The 19,288-nt window shown below is 38.3% G+C and overlaps 1 protein-coding gene across 11 annotated transcripts in view; it reads left to right on the top strand.

The window, feature by feature from the left end:
- DTNB (dystrobrevin beta) overlaps window positions 1-19,288 on the top strand; it is a 280,538-nt gene that overhangs the window by 44,102 nt on the left and 217,148 nt on the right. For all 11 annotated transcript variants that reach the window (XM_082642340.1, XM_082642339.1, XM_082642333.1 and 8 more), the window contains one exon: window positions 7,712-7,779. In XM_082642340.1, the coding sequence (XP_082498466.1) occupies window positions 7,712-7,779 (68 nt within the window). The remainder of the gene's footprint in view (window positions 1-7,711; window positions 7,780-19,288) is intronic.

Here is a 19,288-nt window from a genome sequence, read left to right as displayed (position 1 = left end):
TCTTTACTTTCTATACTACAAGATGATCCAGGCTCATTGTGTATATTTCTTGCCTCAGGCTTTTCTCGGAGGAGCCCTAGTTCCTTTTATTGAAGAATGGTATTATAAACAAAAATTTGGCCACTAAATGTGCTGATTGCTTTGGGATACTTTTGTTTCTAGGCCCTCTCAGTTGACAGAGCAAGGACATGTATATGTGTATACTAATGCATATACACATACCTACAAATGCTTTTATATGTAACTATCCATATATCTATATTGAGTTAACCATGAATGTATACTGATGTCTCCAATTGTAATCCATTCCATTACCACCTGGATCATTATAGCTTCTCACCTTGCTTATCTGTAACCTCACACTTCACCATCTGCCATCTGTTTACTTAATTGTTCAGTTATGCATACATGCATAGCAGTATTAGAGTTCTTGGCCCATAACCTGTGGGAAACCAGAGTACAGTACTTATATATATTTTATTTTGCCTTTAGTTTTAACAGACTCTGTTCACTTCCAGAGTTACTTAGGTTACTATACTTTCCCCCCACCCTGTTCAGTGAGGTTGTTTCATATATTTGTAATACAGTTAGATTGTTTTGTTAATTCTCCATTTCACTCTGGGGTTCTCTGACTTCCTAAAGGATTAAAAAAAATTTTTTTTTACATACATTAAGGTTCACTCTGTGTTGTAATTTTCTTTTGGTTTTCACAAATGTATAGTGTCAGTGTCCACCATTACAGTATCATACGGAAGTTTTATCACCCTAAAAATTCCCCTGTGCCTCACCTATTCATTCCTCTTCCCTTCTTCCCAAATCTCTGGCAACCACTGATCATTTTACCATTTGTATTGTTTTGTTTTTTCTAGAAGGTCATAAAATTGGAATCATATAGTGTGTAGCCTTTTCAGACCGGCTTTTTTCACTTAGCAATACGCATTTAAGCTTCAAGTTTTTTCATGGCTTGATAGCTTATTTATTACTGCTGAACAATATTCCATTTATGAAAGTAGTAGTTTGTTTATCTATTCACCTATTGAAGGGCATCTTGGTTGCTTTCAGTATTTGGCAGTTGTGAATAAAGCTGATATAAACATTTGGGTGCAAGTTTTGTGTGAATATACATTTTCCACTTAGTTGGTTAAATACCTAGTGCAATTACTGAATTGTATGGTAGGACTATGATTAGTTTTGTAAGAGATTGCAGAACCGTTTTCCAGCCAGGCTGTCTGTGCATTCCCACTAGCAGTGGGTGAGAGTTCCTGTTGCTCTACATTCTTGTCATCATTTGCTATTGACAGTTTTTTTGGATTTTAGCCATTCTAATAGGTGTATAGTGGTATCTTGTTGTTTTACTTTGTAATTTCCTAATAACAAATGCAGTTGAACCTCTTTTCATATGCTTACCATCCGTATAATTTCTTTGGTAAGGTATCTGTTCAGATCTTTTGATCATTAAATTTATTTATTTTATTTATTTTTTAGCTGAGTTGACTCTTCGTTGCTGCGCACGGGTTTTCTCTAGTTGCGGCTAGCGGGGGCTACTCTTCGTTGGGGTGCACGGGCTTCTCATTGTGGTGGCTTCTCTTGTTGCGGAGCACGGGCTCTAGGTGCGTGGGCTTCAGTAGTTGTGGCACTCAGGCTGAGTAGTTGTGGCTCGCGGGCTCTAGAGCACAGTCTCAATAGTTGTGGCGCTCTGGCTTAGTTGCTCCGCGGCATGTGGGATCTTCCCGCACCAGGGCTCAAACCCGTGTCCCCTGCATTGGCAGACAGATTCTTAACCACTGCACCACCAGGGAAGCCCTGATCATTTTAAAATTGGGCTGTTTTCTTATTGTTGAGTTTTAAGAGTTCGTTTCATAATTTGAATACAAGTTCTTCATCAGATATGTGTTTTGAAAATATTTCTTTCACTCTGGGGCTTGTCTTTTCATTCTGTTCATAGTATCTTTTGCAGAGCAGTTAATTTTGATAAGTTGCAGCTTATCAATTTTTCCTTTCATGGATCGTGCATTTTTTCAGTTTGGCCTTGGGCTTAGGTCATTAAATAATCTTTTCTAGGAACCTAACAGTTTCAGCTCCTTTCAGATGGAAGAAACTGCTTACATTCTCATAGCTAGGACTCTCGTCTTCTTTCATTTTGTAGACTAAAGCTGTACTCTGGTTCTTCTTCGTTTTTTAAATTTTACTTTAAAGATGTTTATTGTTGCATTGTTCACAGTAGTAGATAGTTGGAAATAATTGTCAACAGTCAAGGCTTGGATGAATGATCGTGATAAAATTCCATTCTGTCATTCAAAATTGTGGTTTTGAAGAGTATTCAGTGACATGGAAAGGTGTTCAAATATATTGTTAAAGTTTTCCCCCAGCTTTTTTGAGCTATAATGACAAATAAAATTGTATATGTTTAAAGTGTACAACATAATTTGATAAATGTATACATTGTGCAGTGATTACTGCAATTAAGTTAATTAGCTCATTCTTTTTTGTGTGTGGTGGTGGTGGTTTAAGATCTACTCTCTTAGCAAATTTCAAATATACAGTAGAGTATTATCAACTACAGTCACCATGCTGTGCATTTGATCCCCAGGATTTATTCATGTTGTAACTGAAAGTTTGTATGCTTTGTATTTCCCCGTTTCTCCCACCCCCCAGCCCCTGGCAGCTACCAATCTACTGTGCTTCTATGATGAGTTTGACTTTTTTTGGTATTATTAGATTCCACATATGAGTGAGATTACATAGTATTTGTCTTTTCTCTGTCTGGCTTATTTCACTTTGTGTTCTGATTTTTTTTTTTTTTTTTTTTTTTTTTTTTTTGCTGTATGCGGTGCCTCTCACTGCTGTGGCCTCTCCCGTTGCGGAGCACAGGCTCCGGACATGCAGGCTCAGCGGCCATGGCTCACGGACCCAGCCACTTCACGGCATGTGGGATCTTCCCAGACCGGGGCACGAACCCGCGTCCGCTGCATCAGCAGGCGGACTCTCAACCACTGCTCCACCAGGGAAGCCCTGATTTTTTTTAATGGGGTGGAATGAAGCCCCTAAGTAGGGTGATCAGGATCCTGTGAAGATCAAACACGCTTGAATAAATGTACCTAGTAGATTTCACAGGATGAACCACAGGAAGGAGGGGTTGTAGAGTCCTGAGATCACCGCGTCAGAGAATTTTATTTGTGCATTCATGTGGACAAAGATTTTTGGCAGTTGAAATGGGAAAAAAGGGTGGATGTGAGAGTGATTATGAGGAAGGAAATGGCAGTGTTTGAAATCAGAGTTAGTATGTGAAGTGAATGATAAGGAGGTGTTGGTTACTTCTAGATTATGAGGCTCAGAAAAGGCAAAGTGCCAGGAGTCCAAGTGGAAGGAAGAAGAGAGATGTGTTTACATTCATGTAACTGTTGATCTTTAAAGTTATATCAGGAAGACAAGGACGTAATCAGGTGTGGTGGTAGGGTTAGATCTTTGTTGAGTGTGGACTGTTAAAATCATAATTACAGGGCTTCCCTGGTGGAGCAGTGGTTGAAAGTCCGCCTGCCGATGCAGGGGACACGGGTTCGTGCCCCGGTCCGGGAAGATCCCACATGCCGCGGAGCGGCTGGACCTGTGAGCCATGGCCGCTGAGCCTGTGTGTCCGGAGCCTGCGCTCCGCAACGGGAGAGGCCACGGCAGTGAGAGGCCCGAGTACCGCAAAAAAAAAAAAAATCATAATTACAAAGATGGAGGTATTAGTATCCATGGAGCACTGGGATGGAGTCATGCTAAGGCCTGGGGAAATCATTTATAGTAATGTTAATTTATGTGTACCCAATACATTTGGATTTTATGAAATCTGACTCTTAGACAAGGATTTGCGTGCAAGTATTTTGTTTTGGAGGTTATCGCTGCAAATATCAGCAGGGGACCGGGAGGTGAGACAGGGAAGGGAAGTTAGCAGATAAAGGTTTTGTTATCAAGCAAGTTACCACTGTGGGTGACAGAAGCTTATTCCCACTGGGGAACTCTAGGAGCCTGTGTAAAATATGTCCTCAGATTTATACCCTTTTAAGGGGCAAGGTAGGTAGAGTATATACCAACTAAATCAATCATTGATTAAGACTGTTCTAGGGAGTGGTAAATTTATAGCATTTCAGGCCTGTCATGCAAGGAACGAAATGGACTTCAGAGGTCAGAGAAAGCCTGGTTTCTCTGTTTAAACAAACAAACACACAAACAAACAGAAAATGCAGATGCTGTCAATCAGTATAGAAGGATTCAGTAAAGGCCAGGAGATACGGGGAAGGGGAGCACCCTATTAACTGTTTCCTTAATACTTGCTCTGCAGTTCCAGCATCTCCAGTTCATTTTCTCTAGGCCACCAAAACCCGCATGCCCAGCTTAAATGAGCCAGTCTAGTGGCATATTAGGACTGGCACGAGGTGTCCTTTTCAGAACATTAAATCCTGGGTCATGGGATGAGTACCGCCATTTCAACAAACTGTCTTACTTTATACTTGGCTCGAGTTCAGCACTCTCAAGGTCCATTCCCAAGTATGTTCTTCCAGTTCCTGTTGGCGCATATCGTCAGGTCCAGCAGCTGTTTTGATGAATCAGCCCTTTTCCATCCAAAGCAGGGACAGTACCTTCCCTTTCTGATGATGTAAGACTTGACCCTAGTTATTAGCGTAGAAGCAGTGAGGGAGGTAGAAACAGATCCTGAGGAGGGTCAGCATCTTTCTAGGCATGCATCTCAGATGAGAACTTTGCATACTCTTTAGGCAGAGGAGACTGCCCTTGTAGCAAGAGCAGAGAGCCACTTCTTCAGGCCTATAGGGTTCAGGGGAATCTTGGCTGGACTATGAATTCAGTCTTCTTTGTTAAGCTGCCTACTTTCGTAAACAGAATTTGAGCCTGATTTTTAGCACAATCTGCTCTCAAGTTGTGGGAGCTGAGGGTTCCTTAAAAAGTGCTGCCATGGAGGTCTCTGGCTCTCATAGCATGCTCTGAGCTGGTACTTGGCTGATTTAAGCCTTGACATTTTCTTTCTTCTGTGCATCCATCCTACTTAACAAAAGCTCAACCATTTAATTGTCTTTAAAATTCCCAGTTCTCCTATCTCTCAAATGCTAAAGCTATTGCATAAGCCAATTATCTTCTTCTATCTGTGTCCCTTACTAGCTCCACCACTTCATGAGTCTTAGTACTATCCATGCAGCAGCACACCAGGGGTTCTCACCAAGCTGCTTACTACCAGCACTGGGATCCTTGTCATCTGTTGGCGAGTGATCCACTTACAGAATTCATCTTGAAGGTCTGTTTTAAAGGATCAAATCTGTCTTACTTTGGGTTACCCTAGAAGCAAACGCTCTATAAGGACTCAAGTGCAAATTAAAAAAAAAAAATTTTTTTTTTTAGATCCTAGGAAATACTGGTAGAAGAGTGGAGAAGTAAGACAGAGAAGAAAGTAGCTAATAAAGGATTTCTTATCAGGCACCATGGGAAAGCCAGACGTGTAGTAATGCAATATTAATTACTATTGCTTTAGGTTGGGTTGGCATGCTTTTACTTAAAGGACCAGATGGTAATCATTTTAGACGTTGCATGCCAGATGCTCTCTGTTGAAAACACTCGACTCTGCCATTGTAGCATGAGAGCATCCTTAGACAATACATAAATGAATAGGTTTGGCTGTGTTCCAGTAAAACTTTATTTGCAAAAACAGGTGGCAGACCAGATCTGGTCCAGGTACTATAGTTTCTCTAGCTTGCTGACGCCTGCTTTACGTGTTCTCTTGCTTCCAGTTCCACAGTAATCACCACATGCAGATGTGGGCTCTGAAGTGGCATCGGCAGTACTTGCAGTTTCGTGGTCATCCAGATGATCTAAAATATGTTTATATTAATTTTTAAAAAGATTAATCTGGAAATAAAGACAAAATTAAAAAACTGTAATGAAGAACTTAGGGATCTCCAGGAATTCATAATTCTACTTTGAGAAAAAGTGATTTAAAGAAATAGCAAAAGTGGAAGAAGTATATAATAAATGATATGTATTATAAAGGACATTATGATTCTCTGTTTTAATCCGTGTTTAGCATTTAAAATTTGTATTACCCAGTGGGAGACCAAGTCTGGGGACAGGGAGGAGGCTTTTGAATATCTTTGTTTCATTGTAATTATAGGCTCTTGGTACCAACTCTTGTTTTTTTCTGTAGGACCTAGATTTCATTAGATGTTTGCTGTTTCTGGTTGCTTTTTCTTTGGCTTACTTTCTTTCTATTTAAAACTGTTTCCTCTTGGGGGCAAATTGTTAGGTAACCATCATGTACATTGAAGCCTATTTGGTAACATTTCAGTGATCTAGGAAAGGGATAGTTTTTTTTGTTTGTTTGTTTGTTTGTTTTGCGGTACTCGGGCCTCTCACTGTTGTGGCCTCTCCCGTTGGGGAGCACAGGCTCCGGACGCGCAGGCTCAATGGTCATGGCTCACGGGCCCAGCCGCTCCGCTGCATGTGCGATCCTCCCGGACCCGGGCATGAACCCGTGTCCCCTGCATCGGCAGGCAGACTCTCAACCACTGCGCCACCAGGGAAGCCTGGAAAAGGATAGTTTTAATGATCAAAATATTAATTGCAGAATGGTAAGGAATATATTTACATTTTAAATTTTCTTTAGGATATATTTATAACTAAACTTTCAGCAGGCACTTTGCTTTAATAGATACGTAATTTGTGTAGTTACCATTTAATTCGTGATTCTAACATATTTGACAGTGTTATGTAAATCACTCCATGATTTACAGCAGTTTAATCTTCTTAGGGATATTTAGCTTATGCTATTTGTCTAGATATTTTTTTCTTCATAGAGTAAGGCGAAGTTTGGCTGAGATGTCACAGATTTTGCATCAGTAGGGTCCATGCAATGGGCTATTGTGTTCTAGCTTTTTAAGCATAGGGATTTGAAAATATGCATCTAGAGGCAAAAATTATGAAAGAAGTTTAATGAAAGGGTTGGGATTCTAGTCTACCGCTTCTGAGTTGTGTGTCCTTGAGCAAGTTAGTGTTCTTTTCTAGGCATCTGTTTCCTAATCTGTAAAATGGGGATAATAATAATAATGCCAGCACCCAGAGTTGTTGGGAGGATTAAATGAGATAATGCATGGAAAGAGTTTTTTCTTAAACAGAGTGACTGGCATAGCCAAAGTCATGTGATTAAAAACTTACATTTAGGAGTTCTTTGAGTTTGTGGATGAATACCTTTTTTGTTTAATACTTTTTAATATAAAAATAAAAGATTCTATTTATACCTTTTATGTATAAGCGAATTATCCTGATGTTCTTTATTATAGCCTTTCATTATAATTATTATCTAAATTATCTTTAGTAACATGTTTATCTATGTAAAGCAGTAGGAATATGGGGAAAATGTCTCAACTAATCCAGGACTCTGCAGAGAAAATAAAGTTAGAAATAAGACATGGCCCCATATTTTCAGCACAGGAAGCAAGTGTATGAGCTCATTTAAGTATTGACTTTATAATATTTTAGAAGCTATCGAATAAAGGGACAACAGTTTGTTTTTTTCTGTATCGGGCTTCTACTTTATTTTTACTGATATCCTTTTAATGTGTGCATACACAGCTTGGTTTCCTGTACCTCTTCACAACAGACTGATAAGCACTTGGTGGAATTGTCAAATTACACGTTGGTTTATTGTATCCTTCTTTGTCTCTAGGATGATTGAGGAAAGTGGGAACAAGCGGAAGACCATGGCAGAGAAGAGGCAGCTGTTCATAGAAATGCGTGAGTCTTGAGTGCTTCTGGAATCCTGTTTGTATGTGTGGGAATGGTTTTTTTTTTTATTCCCGATCAAGTCATAGCATTAATCAGAAGTTTTATGTTATAAGCTTTAGAAAGGGAAGAATGGGAGTTAAAGAATCGTGCAAAAAAAAAAAAAAAAAAAGAATCGTGCAGTTGGAGGACACCAAGCCAGGGCATATATTTTAATTGAATTGACTTGAATTGCTTTCTTCAAGGTCATAAATAAAAAGGCAGAAATGTTACCTAAAATATCTGTGAGTTTAAGGCATGCCAGTCAATTTAGACTTCTTGCTGTAACTCCATTGTTACCATGAGATTGCAGGTGGTGATAAATAATTAATACATTATATTGTGTAAACTACCTTACACTAGATAAAGATTCAGAAGATAGGAGGACTAAGTGTTAGGAAACACTTAGAGCTGTAGGAAAAAGTAAAAGCAGGAATGTGTACTTTGGTATAGTACTTTACTATATACCCTTTGAAATTTTCTGTTAAAAAATTCTTATATTGATGTATTCTTACTTATTCTCATATATTCCTATATTCTTGTATGTTTCTTATATGAAACTCAAACAAAGAAAAAGATGGCCAGGAAGAGAAGGGCAATTCCCAGTATTTGAAGGATTGTTTTGTTTTGCGATTGCTTGTCTGTGTGACCTTGACCAAGTGACCTTGACCAGTGCGTTCATACTTGGTGGACCTCAAATTCCTTAGCCAGGAAATAAGGTTATTAGTCTGTACCAATGATTGTGAAACCTTTTAAAAGCACTGTGCTCCTTACAAGGACCTTCAACACGAGTGTCATAAAATTCGTCCTGCTTGGCTGAAGCCAGGGGTGGAAGTAGGAGTTGGCTTGAGGTGGCCCCTGAGGTAGTTGCAGAATTCTAGAATTCTACCTACCACAGAGTGAAAATCAGCAGATCAAGTCTCAGAAGACCCTTCCAACTATCAAGCTATTTTAAGTCTTTAGAGTCTTAGTAATGGGAGGCAGAGTTTGACTCAACTCAGACCTACGTTGTCCTGCCAGGCATAGCCTAGATAACTGTTTGTTAAAGGAGGAAAAGAAATTTTTGGCATTGGTTAGGCAGTCGGTCTGGGTGACCTTTAAGGACTTTTGTAGCTCTGAGTCGCTAACTGCTAGTCTTCGAAGCCAGACAGCTTGGAGTCACTTCTCTCCACCTCACCTTTCACCTCCAAGGAAATGGCAAAGTGCAGCTGAGTGTTCCCTCAAAAGTGAGTCTTGAATCTGTCTGTTCCTCAGACCATGATGGTGTTGAATCCAGGCTCTGCAGTCAGACTGCCTGGGTTTGGATCTAGGCTCCCTCACTTCCTGGCTTTGTAACCTTGGGCAAGTTACCTTCTCTCTCTGTGCTACAGTTTCTTCATCCATAAAATGGGAATTGTACCTACTTCATAGAACTATCATGAAGATTAAATGAGATAATATGACTAAAGCACTTAGCACATTCTTTTCCCAGAGAAGTAGGTATTTAATGTGGTTAGCTGTGTTTTTTTTTTATTCCTCTTTATTTTTATTGTGGTAAAATATACACAAATCATATTTATTTTAACCATTTATAAATATGCAGTTCAGTGGCATTAAGCTGTGTTTATTATTAATATTTTTATCCTTGTTACTTTTCTAAACTAAAACAATTGGTTTCTGATCCTTTCCTTCAGTCTTGACACTCTCAAATCAGTGATCTCTGATGCTGCCAGATTGAACCCAGATTTATTCTAGGTTACTTCCTTCTTAAATCCCTTCAGGGCTCGTCATCACGGTCCTGAGAAAGCCCAAGCTCCGCAGTGTGCCAGACGAGGCTCTTCTGGACTCTTTTTCTTGGTTCCCAGTTTCCATCACATGCCTTGTGTGTCATTTCCCAGCAATTCTGAACTGGCTTTCCCCAAGATAGATCGTGTTTTCCATATCCCTGTGCTGTTGCTTATGGGGTTGCCTTCACCTTCATCTGGCTTGTTGTTCCTGCCTACCCTTCCAGACTCAGCAAAAGGGCCATCTTTTCATTTAATTTTTAACAGATTTACTGAGAATCTGTTACATTCCAGGCACCATTCTAGGTGCTAGGGTTATAGGGGAGAACAAAACACAGTCCCTGACTTCACTCATACCACTTACATTTTAAAAGGGAAACTGACAAAAATGGAAACCAAATAAATAATAATTCCTCATACTAAGAATTACCTGGGGTGCACTCACATGGGCATGTGAGAGAGCATGACTGGGGTAGCTATTTGAAGTAGAAATTGGGTATTCTGCAAAGAATTGGGTTTACTACTTCGTGAATGTTATCACTGACACACAAACTTCATATAAATTACCATTCTCTGTAACAAACTCAAGGATATGAACAGTCTGGGAGATGTTTGGCGGGTGTGGCTTCTTGAGCCTCCTCTATTTCTTCACAGGAGGAATTGCATTGGTGGCAATGGTATCTGCTGTGGGAAGCCCCACTCTCATTTCCAATATCACCCCAAATCTGCGTTATAGTTACTTTCTGAGGATGTGGAAATCACCATTTGCCAGCCTTATGACTTGGCCCTATCATCTAGGTGTTTGGTTGATTTTAGTATGTCAGTTTTGAATCCAATGATCATTCTCCACTCTTTCATTAGTCTTAATGGTTAGTTTAGACTTCTGCTTAGGTAGGTAACTACATGTACATCATTTTTTAAAAAGACTTTATTTTTTTAGAGCAGTTTTAGGTTCATAGCCAAATTAAAGAGGAAGGAACAGAGCTATCTCATATATACCCCCTGCCCTGACACATGCATGGTCTCCCCCACTATTAGCACCCACACCAGAGTAGCACGTCCATTACAACTGATGGACCTACACTGACACATCATAATCACTCAGAGTCTATGGTTTACATTAGGGTTCATTCTTGGTGGTGTACATTCTATGGAACTGCATTATTATTTTTATTTTATTTTATTTTTTTGCGGTATGTGGGCCTCTCACTGTTGTGGCCTCTCCCGTTGCGGAGCACAGGCTCCGGACGCGCAGGCTCAACGGCCATGGCTCACGGGCCCAACCGCTCCGCGGCATGTGGGATCTTCCCAGACCGGGGCACGAACCCGTGTCCCCTGCATCGGCAGGCGGACTCTCAACCACTGCGCCACCAGGGAAGCCCTGGAACTGCATTATTTTTAAAGAAAGGCCATTTTGACTCTTATTTTTGCAATCCTTATACCTCTTTTTCATGACCTACTGTACTGGTTAGGACCTCAGATATTATATTTAAGAGTTGGGAGGATAGCAGGCATTCTTGTCTTGTTTTTGACTTGAATGAGAATGGATGTAATATTTCACTATTAAAATGATATTTGTTGTAGGTTTTGTACGCTTCATCAGGTGAAGGATCTACTTTTCTGTCCTAATTTACCAAGAGTTATTACTGTTATTTTCTTTAAATCATGAATGAGTATAGAATTTTATCAGTTGTTTTCTGCTTCTCTTGAGATGATACAGTGACATATAATATATTTCTCCTTAACATACATAGTTCTGGGGTCAGCAGTCTTTTTCTTAAAGAGCCAGAAAGTAAATATTTTAGGATTTGCAGGCCGTATGATGAGTTCTCTGTCATAGCTACTCAACTCTGCTATTTTAGCATGAAAGCGGTCATAGTAATTTAATAGTTTAGTTAGGTTGTGTTTTTTATCTTGTGTTACCTTAATTGTTGTGCCTTTCAGTAGTATTCTTAAGCCTTTCTATTTTTAGACAGTATCTTTTAATTTCCTATTTTGAACAGTGATGAAATCAGTTTGTTCTTTCTTTGCTTAATATTTTATCTTCTGGATTCTAAGCACCATGAAAGTAAGAATCACATGTATTTATCATGGTAGCCCCAGCAATTCAATAAATATTTATTAAAGGAGGAGTGGAATAAAGTACGTACAAATAATTTGATAGTTTACGATTTTTACATGATTTAACATTACTAAGAAAAAGGAAAGGTGATAATCTCTCAACTCTGGTGCTAAAGTAAAAACTTTCTAGATGAGTGTACAAAATACTTGATGCCAGGCCTCCATGCTCAGAGATTCCAGAATTTTTCCTTTTCCAGAATTTTGTCACTTTTATTGGTCTTCTCAGGGAACTTTGGCTTTATTGGTCCTCTCTATGTATCTTTGTTTTCTGTGTCATTATTTCATGCTATTATATGGTTTATTATTTTTTTCTTTCTACTTTAGGCAGTTCTATTTTTCTTTTTCTAACGTAGGCCATTTATTTTCAGACTTTTTTCTTTCTTATGTAAGCATTGAAGAATATACTTTTCTGTGATTTTCTATTTTTGTATTACATGTGTTCTGATATATACTATTTTCATTATCAGATCTCTGTTTTCTAATTTCTGTTGTAGATTAATGAGAAGTATCCTTTTAAATTCGTAAATAAATGTCTGTTTTAATAATAAAGATATTTAGCTTAATGGGTTTATATGGGTCAGGGAGTGAGGGATGTTCTAGAATCTTTGTATTTGTTGATATTTATATGTTTTTCTAAATATTCCATGAGTGCTTGAAAATAATGTGTATGATTTCTGTATTAGCTAGATCAAGCTCATTATGTTTTATTAAAGTCTTTTTGGCCTTTCTGATTTGACGGCTTGATCTTAATTCATGGAAGATGTTAAAAATCTCTGCTTTGATCATGGATTTAAAATTTCCTCCCTGTAGTTCTGTCAGTGTTTTGAAGTTTTTGTTCTTAGATGCATATATATTAAAATGTTCTGTCTACCTGGGAAATTGAATCTTTTATTATTATATAGGTAAACTTTTTTTTTCCAGTAATGCTTTTTTGCTTCAAAGTTTGTTTTGTTGTATATTAATATATCTATACCAGCTTTTGTTTGGTTAGCATGCCTAGTACAGTATGTATCTTTTTTATTTTTAATTTATTTTTTATTCTTTTAACATCTTTATTGGAGTATAATTGCTTTACAATGGTGTGTTAGTTTCTGCTGTATAACAAAGTGAATCAGTTATACATATACATATATCCCCATATCTCCTCCCTCTTGCGTCTCCCTCCCACCCTCCCTATCCCACCCCTCTAGGTGGTCACAAAGCACCGAGCTGATCTCCCTGTGCTATGCGGCTGCTTCCCACTAGCTATCTATTTTACGTTTGGTAGTGTATATAAGTCCATGCCACTCTCTCACTTCGTCCCAGCTTACCCTTCCCCCTCCCCATATCCTCAAGTCCATTCTCTATGTCTGCATCTTTATCCCTGTACTGCGCCTAGGTTCTTCAGAATTATTATTATTATTTTTTTTTTAGATTCCATATATATGTGTTAACATATGGTATTTGTTTTTCTTTTTCTGACTTACTTCACTCTGTATGACAGTCTCTAGGTCCATCCACCTCACTACAAATAACTCAATTTCGTTTGTTTTTATGGCTGAGTAATATTCCATTGTATATATGTGCCACATCTTCTTTATCCATTCATCTGTCGATGGACACGTAGGTTGTTTCCATGTCCTGGCTATTGTAAATAGAGCTGCAATGAACATTGTGATACATGACTCTTTTTGAATTATGGTTTTCTCAGGGTATATGCCCAGTAGTGGGATTGCTGAGTGGTATGGTAGTTCTGTGTTTTTTGAGGAAGCTCCATAGTGTTCTCCATAGTGGCTGTATCAATTTACATTCCCACCAACAGTGCAAGAGGATTCCCTTTTCTCCACACCCTCTCCAGCATTTGTTGTTTGTAGATTTTTCAGTATATATCCATTTATTCTTTATTTTTTTCCCTGTATCCTTATGTTATATATGTATCTCTTGTAAACAGCATAAGTTAGATTATTTTAAAAAAAACCCAAAACAACCATTGTGACAATTTTGGCTTTTTCACTGAAGACTTTATTCTGTTTAACCTTTTTTATGAATACTGATATGTTTCATTTTTCTTCCGTTTTATTTTGTGCTTCAGTTTTGTCCTTTCTCTGTTTTTTTTCCCCTCCTTCCTTGACTTCTATTAGATGAATTGAGCTTCCCTCCATTCTACTTTTTCCCTCTACTTAGTTGTGAGTTGTATGTTCTTTTTCTGTTCTTTTTGTGGTTACTCCAGAAATTTTAACATCAATTAAAATGAAGCCCAAATGGATCAAAGACCTAAATGTAAGGCCAGAAACTATCAAACTCTTAGAGGAAAACATAGGCAGAACACTCTATGACATAAATCACAGCAAGATCCTTTTTGACCCACGTCCTAGAGAAATGGAAATAAAAACAAAAATAAACAAATGGGACCTACTGAAACTGCAAAGCTTTTGCACAGCAAAGGAAACCATAAACAAGACCAAAAGACAACCCTCAGAATGGGAGAAAATATTTGCAAACTGACAAAGGATTAATCTCCAAAATTTACAAGCAGCTTATGCAGCTCAATAACAAAAAAACAAACAACCCAATCCAAAAATGGGCAGAAGACCTAAATAGACATTTCTCCAAAGAAGATATACAGACTGCCAACAGACACATGAAAGGATGCTCAACATCATCAATCATTAGAGAAATGCAAATCAAAATTACAATGAGATATCATCTCACACCAGTCAGAATGGCCATCATCAAAAAATCTAGAAACAATAAATGCTGGAGAGGGTGTGGAGAAAAGGGAACACTCCTGCACTGCTGGTGGGAATGTGAATTGGTACAGCCACTATGGAGAACAGTATGGAGGTTCCTTAAAAAACTACAAATAGAACTACCATATAACCCAGCAGTCCCACTACTGGGCATATACCCTGAGAAAACCATAATTCAAAAAGAGTCATGTACCAAAATGTTCACTGCAACTCTATTTACAGTATCCAGGAGATGGAAACAACCTAAGTGTCCATCATCGGATGAATGGATAAAGAAGATGTGGCACATATATACAATGGAATATTACTCAGCCATAAAAAGAAACGGAATTGAGCTATTTGTAATGAGGTGGATGGACCTAGAGTCTGTCATACAGAATGAAGTAAGTCAGATAGAGAAAGACAAATACCGTATGCTAACACATATATATGGAATTTAAGAAAAAAAAACGTCATGAAGAACCTAAGGGTAAGATAGGAATAAAGACACAGAGCTACTAGAGAATGGACTTGAGGATATGGGGAGGGGGAAGGGTAAGCTGTGACAAAGTGAGAGAGTGGCATGGACATATATACATTACCAAATGTAAAATCGATAGCTAGTGGGAAGCAGCCGCATAGCACAGGGAGATCAGCTCGGTGCTTTGTGACCACCTAGAGGGGTGGGATAGGGAGGGTGGGAGGGAGGGAGACGCAAGAGGGAAGAGATATGGGAACATATGTATACGTATAACTGATTCACTTTGTTATACAGCAGAAACTAACACACCATTGTAAAGCAATTATACTCCAATAAAGATGTGAAAAAAAAATGAAGCCCGGATCATATCAATATTTATAACTTTGTTCAAAGTAATACAAGAATATTATGAGAATGTGTTAGAGTACCTCCTTTATGAAATATATGTTCTTTTTTGTATTATCTTTTGAACTCCACAAATTAGGCTTTATTTTTATCTTGTGTAATCCATTTTTGTTTTATCCAACCTATTTGGTTATCACTTTCTTTGTTTGCCATTATTTACAAAAATTTAAATCCAGATCTTGGTGGAGCCAGGCATGTGTCACAACCATTTCCTTTTGTGGGATTTTTAAACTTTTTTTCCTAGTTTACCCACTGAGAGAGTCACCCTTCAGTGATCTTGGTTTTATCTGTACCTTCCTCTCTGCTGGGACCTCTGGCTTCATCTTTGGTCCCTAGGGTTTTTAATTGTACTGCCAAGAAAAAAATGAGGAAGTCATTCGTGTTCATATTTGTTGCTTATTCAGACTAATATTTTTTTGAAAAAAATTTTTTTTCCTAATTAGAAGTGCTTGTGAAAGTTTTTAGACAATTCAGAAATGTTACTGTACTTACATTTATTAGATTTATAATCTCTCCTCCCCTTTCTCCTTCCTTCCTCCTCATCTCCCCAGTTAGATTCGATTTTCAACAAAGTACATTTACTTCCTTATGCCTCTCGTTAGTCTGCTGAGCACCTCCGTCAAATCCTATGGCTTCCTGGAACACAGTTTGGAGGGCTCTGCCCTACCTGAAGACAGTTAAAAACATCAACATGTTTACACAGGAAAAGGAATTGGCTTCCCCACTACTTTTATCATCTCCCTCCAGGAGCCTTTCCTTGCTGGTGTCTGCAGTTGTATATCCTTTTGACATTACTTTGTATATTTTTGGGAAAAAGCCTATTTTATACCAGACAACCCAGAACTTCCCAGTTTTCAGTTATTTATTCATTCAATAAATATTTAGGTGCTAGTTTTATTCCTACTTTGGGACATACAGTAATGAATAATACAACAGTAAAATGGTCTCTGCCTTCATGGATCTTGTTTTCCTGGAAGTGGGAACAAGGGATGATAGCGCAGTAGGAGCCATGACGGGGGAAGCAAGGGGGGTCCAGGAAGGAATCTGGGAGGAAGTGATGTCTTGGCTGAGTCAGCCCAATTATGTGGTGAAGGAAGGGCTGGGGCACTATCACTTACCAAGGCCCAGAGGTGACGGGACCTGGTATGTTTGGGTAATTATAGGTAGTCCAGACTGATTGGAGTTGAGTGTGAGGTAAAATGTGAGAGGTGCATGAGCTAGACCTTTAAGTTGAGTTGGGTAGTCCTATGTTTCCCAAAACTAGCTTGATTATAAGACTCTTTAGGGGCATTTGTTAAGAATGAAGATTTCAGCTTCCTCCCCTGGAGATTTTGATATAAGCTTCTGATACAAACAGATACAATAAAACCCTTCCATTTGACTCTTTGCTTTCCTTGGGATTTGTTTATACTATAGAACATTCATATCCCATTCTCTTGAATAAGGAGAGCCACAAAGTGCATAGAAGGCTTAATCCTTTCTTATCCTTTCCCTATCTTTCTCCTGTACCTCTTGGGTACCCAGTGTCCCATTGGTTCCCTGTCTGTTCACGAATTTCACTGGGCTTTCTAACTGGGGCCAGAGTTCTGCCTGGATATTTAGTTAGGGCTCTCTGTATCATTTCTTTTCTTTTTTTAAATTTAAATAATTAATTAATTAATTTTTGGTTGCGTTGGGTCTTCGTTGCTGCACGCAGGCTTTCTGTAGTTGCCGCAAGCAGGGGCTATTCTTTGTTGCGGTGCACGGGCTTCTGATTGCAGTGGCTTCTCTTGTTGTGGAGCATGGGCTCTAGGTGCGCGGACTTCAGTAGTTGTGGCATGCGGGCTTCGTTGCTCCGCCGCACGTGGGATCTTCCCAGACCAGGGCTCGAACCTGTGTCCCCTGCATTGGCAGGAGGATTCTTAACCTCTGCACCACCAGGGAAAACCTCTGTAATTTCTGGGTGGGCTTGAAACATTGTCTGACATTAGTATAAAAATGACATTTTATTGTATTTCTTTTAATGAAATATTCTTGAAATGAATGATAATGAAGAGTAATCATTTCTAGTTCAGAATTCCCAAAGTGATATTCCAGTCATTTCAGTTTCTTCACTGGGGGCTTTTCTATTTTGTATTTGCCAAACTACCATATTTTCTGATCAGGAGATTAATGTGACATTTACATAGGGGAAGTATTAAAAAAGTGAAGGCTATTCTTAGGCACTGTACGAGGATTCTGCTTATATAAATCAGGGAAGATGACTGCTCCAGAAGAAGGGAAACATATGGGAAGTTTGGTTGAATATTGGTACAATAAGATTTTAATAAAGCTCTAAGGTTATTAATTATATCTTAACTTTTAGAAATTATTTTTGGATTTGGACTGCTATTAGATTTTTAAAAAATGATGCTCTGGCCAGGACTTCTTAGAATTTCTGAATCCTGTAACATCCCGCTGCTCTCTCTACATTTTCCTCAGTACATTTAGAGTGATGTATTTTCACAAGGATCAGACTGGCAAAGGAAAGCAGAGTGATACTTGATTCTTGACTAGTTCCTGAAACTTCAGTGTAGAGATTTCTGGCAAACTGGTCTGAAGCATTTGGAGTTTCCTATTTTCCTAAACTCGTTAGCTTTGGACTTGGGTGATATCTGCTCTATTTCATCTTTTGTGGTGACAAATCTGACTCTGCACCTGGAGAAGGAGTCTGAAGAGAGTGAGTTATACCAGGTGCACTACCGTTTTTTCTGTAGTTACTTTTCCACTAGCAAACATGACCTAATAAATACCTTGCAAAAGTCTGATCAATCAGATTAGTAATGTTTCTGTTTAATCAGATGGGGGTGGAACTTTCCTTTCCTGGCTGTTAACATTCGTTTTATCAGTGTTTCTCATTAAAATATTTCATAGAAATAAATGTTTAGACATTAAAATTACCTGCAGTGATTTAATGACGGGTTATTTATTAAATGCTGTTGGACATGTGTTGGCATTCTTTCTTAAAATTATTGGTTTGGTTTTGAATAATTAATATTTAATGGTGCCAATTTAAAATATTTAGGCTGAGATAGTAATATAGAAAATAAATGAGTAAAAGAAAATCAGACTGAATAAATTTAACAAAAGAAGTGTAAGACTTATACTCTGGAAACTACAAAACACTGTTGAAAGAAATTAAACTAAATTAATTAAACTAAATAATTTAAATAAATGGAAAGATATCCTGTATTAAAGGATCAGAAGCTTTATCATTAAGATGGCAGTATTCCCTAAATTGATCCACAAACTCATTGCAGTCCTCATAAAAAAACTGGCTTTTTTGAGGAAATGGATGGACTGATCCTCAAATTCATATGGAAATTCGACCCAGAGTAGCCAGAACAGTCTCAAAAGAGAACAAAGTTGGAAGACTCACACTTCCGAATTTGAGAACTACAAAGCCACAGTAATCCAGATTGTGTGGTACTGGCATAAGAATAGACATATAATCAGTGGGATAGAATTGAAAGTTAAAAATTAAACCCATACATCTGTGGTCACTTGATTTTTCACAAGGATACCAAGACCATTTAATGAAGAATAGTATTTTGAGCAAATGGTGCTGGAGGCCAGAGTTCCCTGAAGTGGCTTTAAAATTCAAGGAGACTTACAGCAAATTTTGAAATGAAAACAAAATTTGATTTATAGATTCATATAATTTAGGCTTTGTTCTAGTTACTATGGCTATATATTACTTATCCCCAAACAGTCATTTATTTTGTTTATACCTTTTTGGGGTCTAAAATTAGAACAGCATCCAGTGCTTATGTCTTGACTTTGCTACATGATGTCTCAGGCCTCCGTTGGAAGACTCAGAGACTCAGGGCTGGATCATTTGTTGCCTTGCTCACTTACATGTTTGGTAATTGCTACTGACTTTCAGCTAATAGACTCAGTTTGTCTGGGTATCGGTGTCTCTGTGTGGTTTCTCCATATCAGCTAGTTTGGGCTTCTTCACAACAATGGTGTCCGGGTTCCTAGGG

The sequence above is a fragment of the Mesoplodon mirus genome (genome assembly GCF_964341445.2).
Source record: "Mesoplodon mirus genome assembly, chromosome: 14".
NCBI classification, from domain to species: Eukaryota; Metazoa; Chordata; class Mammalia; order Artiodactyla; family Ziphiidae; genus Mesoplodon; species Mesoplodon mirus.
Note: the sequence above shows the minus strand (reverse complement) of the source record. Positions and strands in the feature narration are given on the sequence as shown.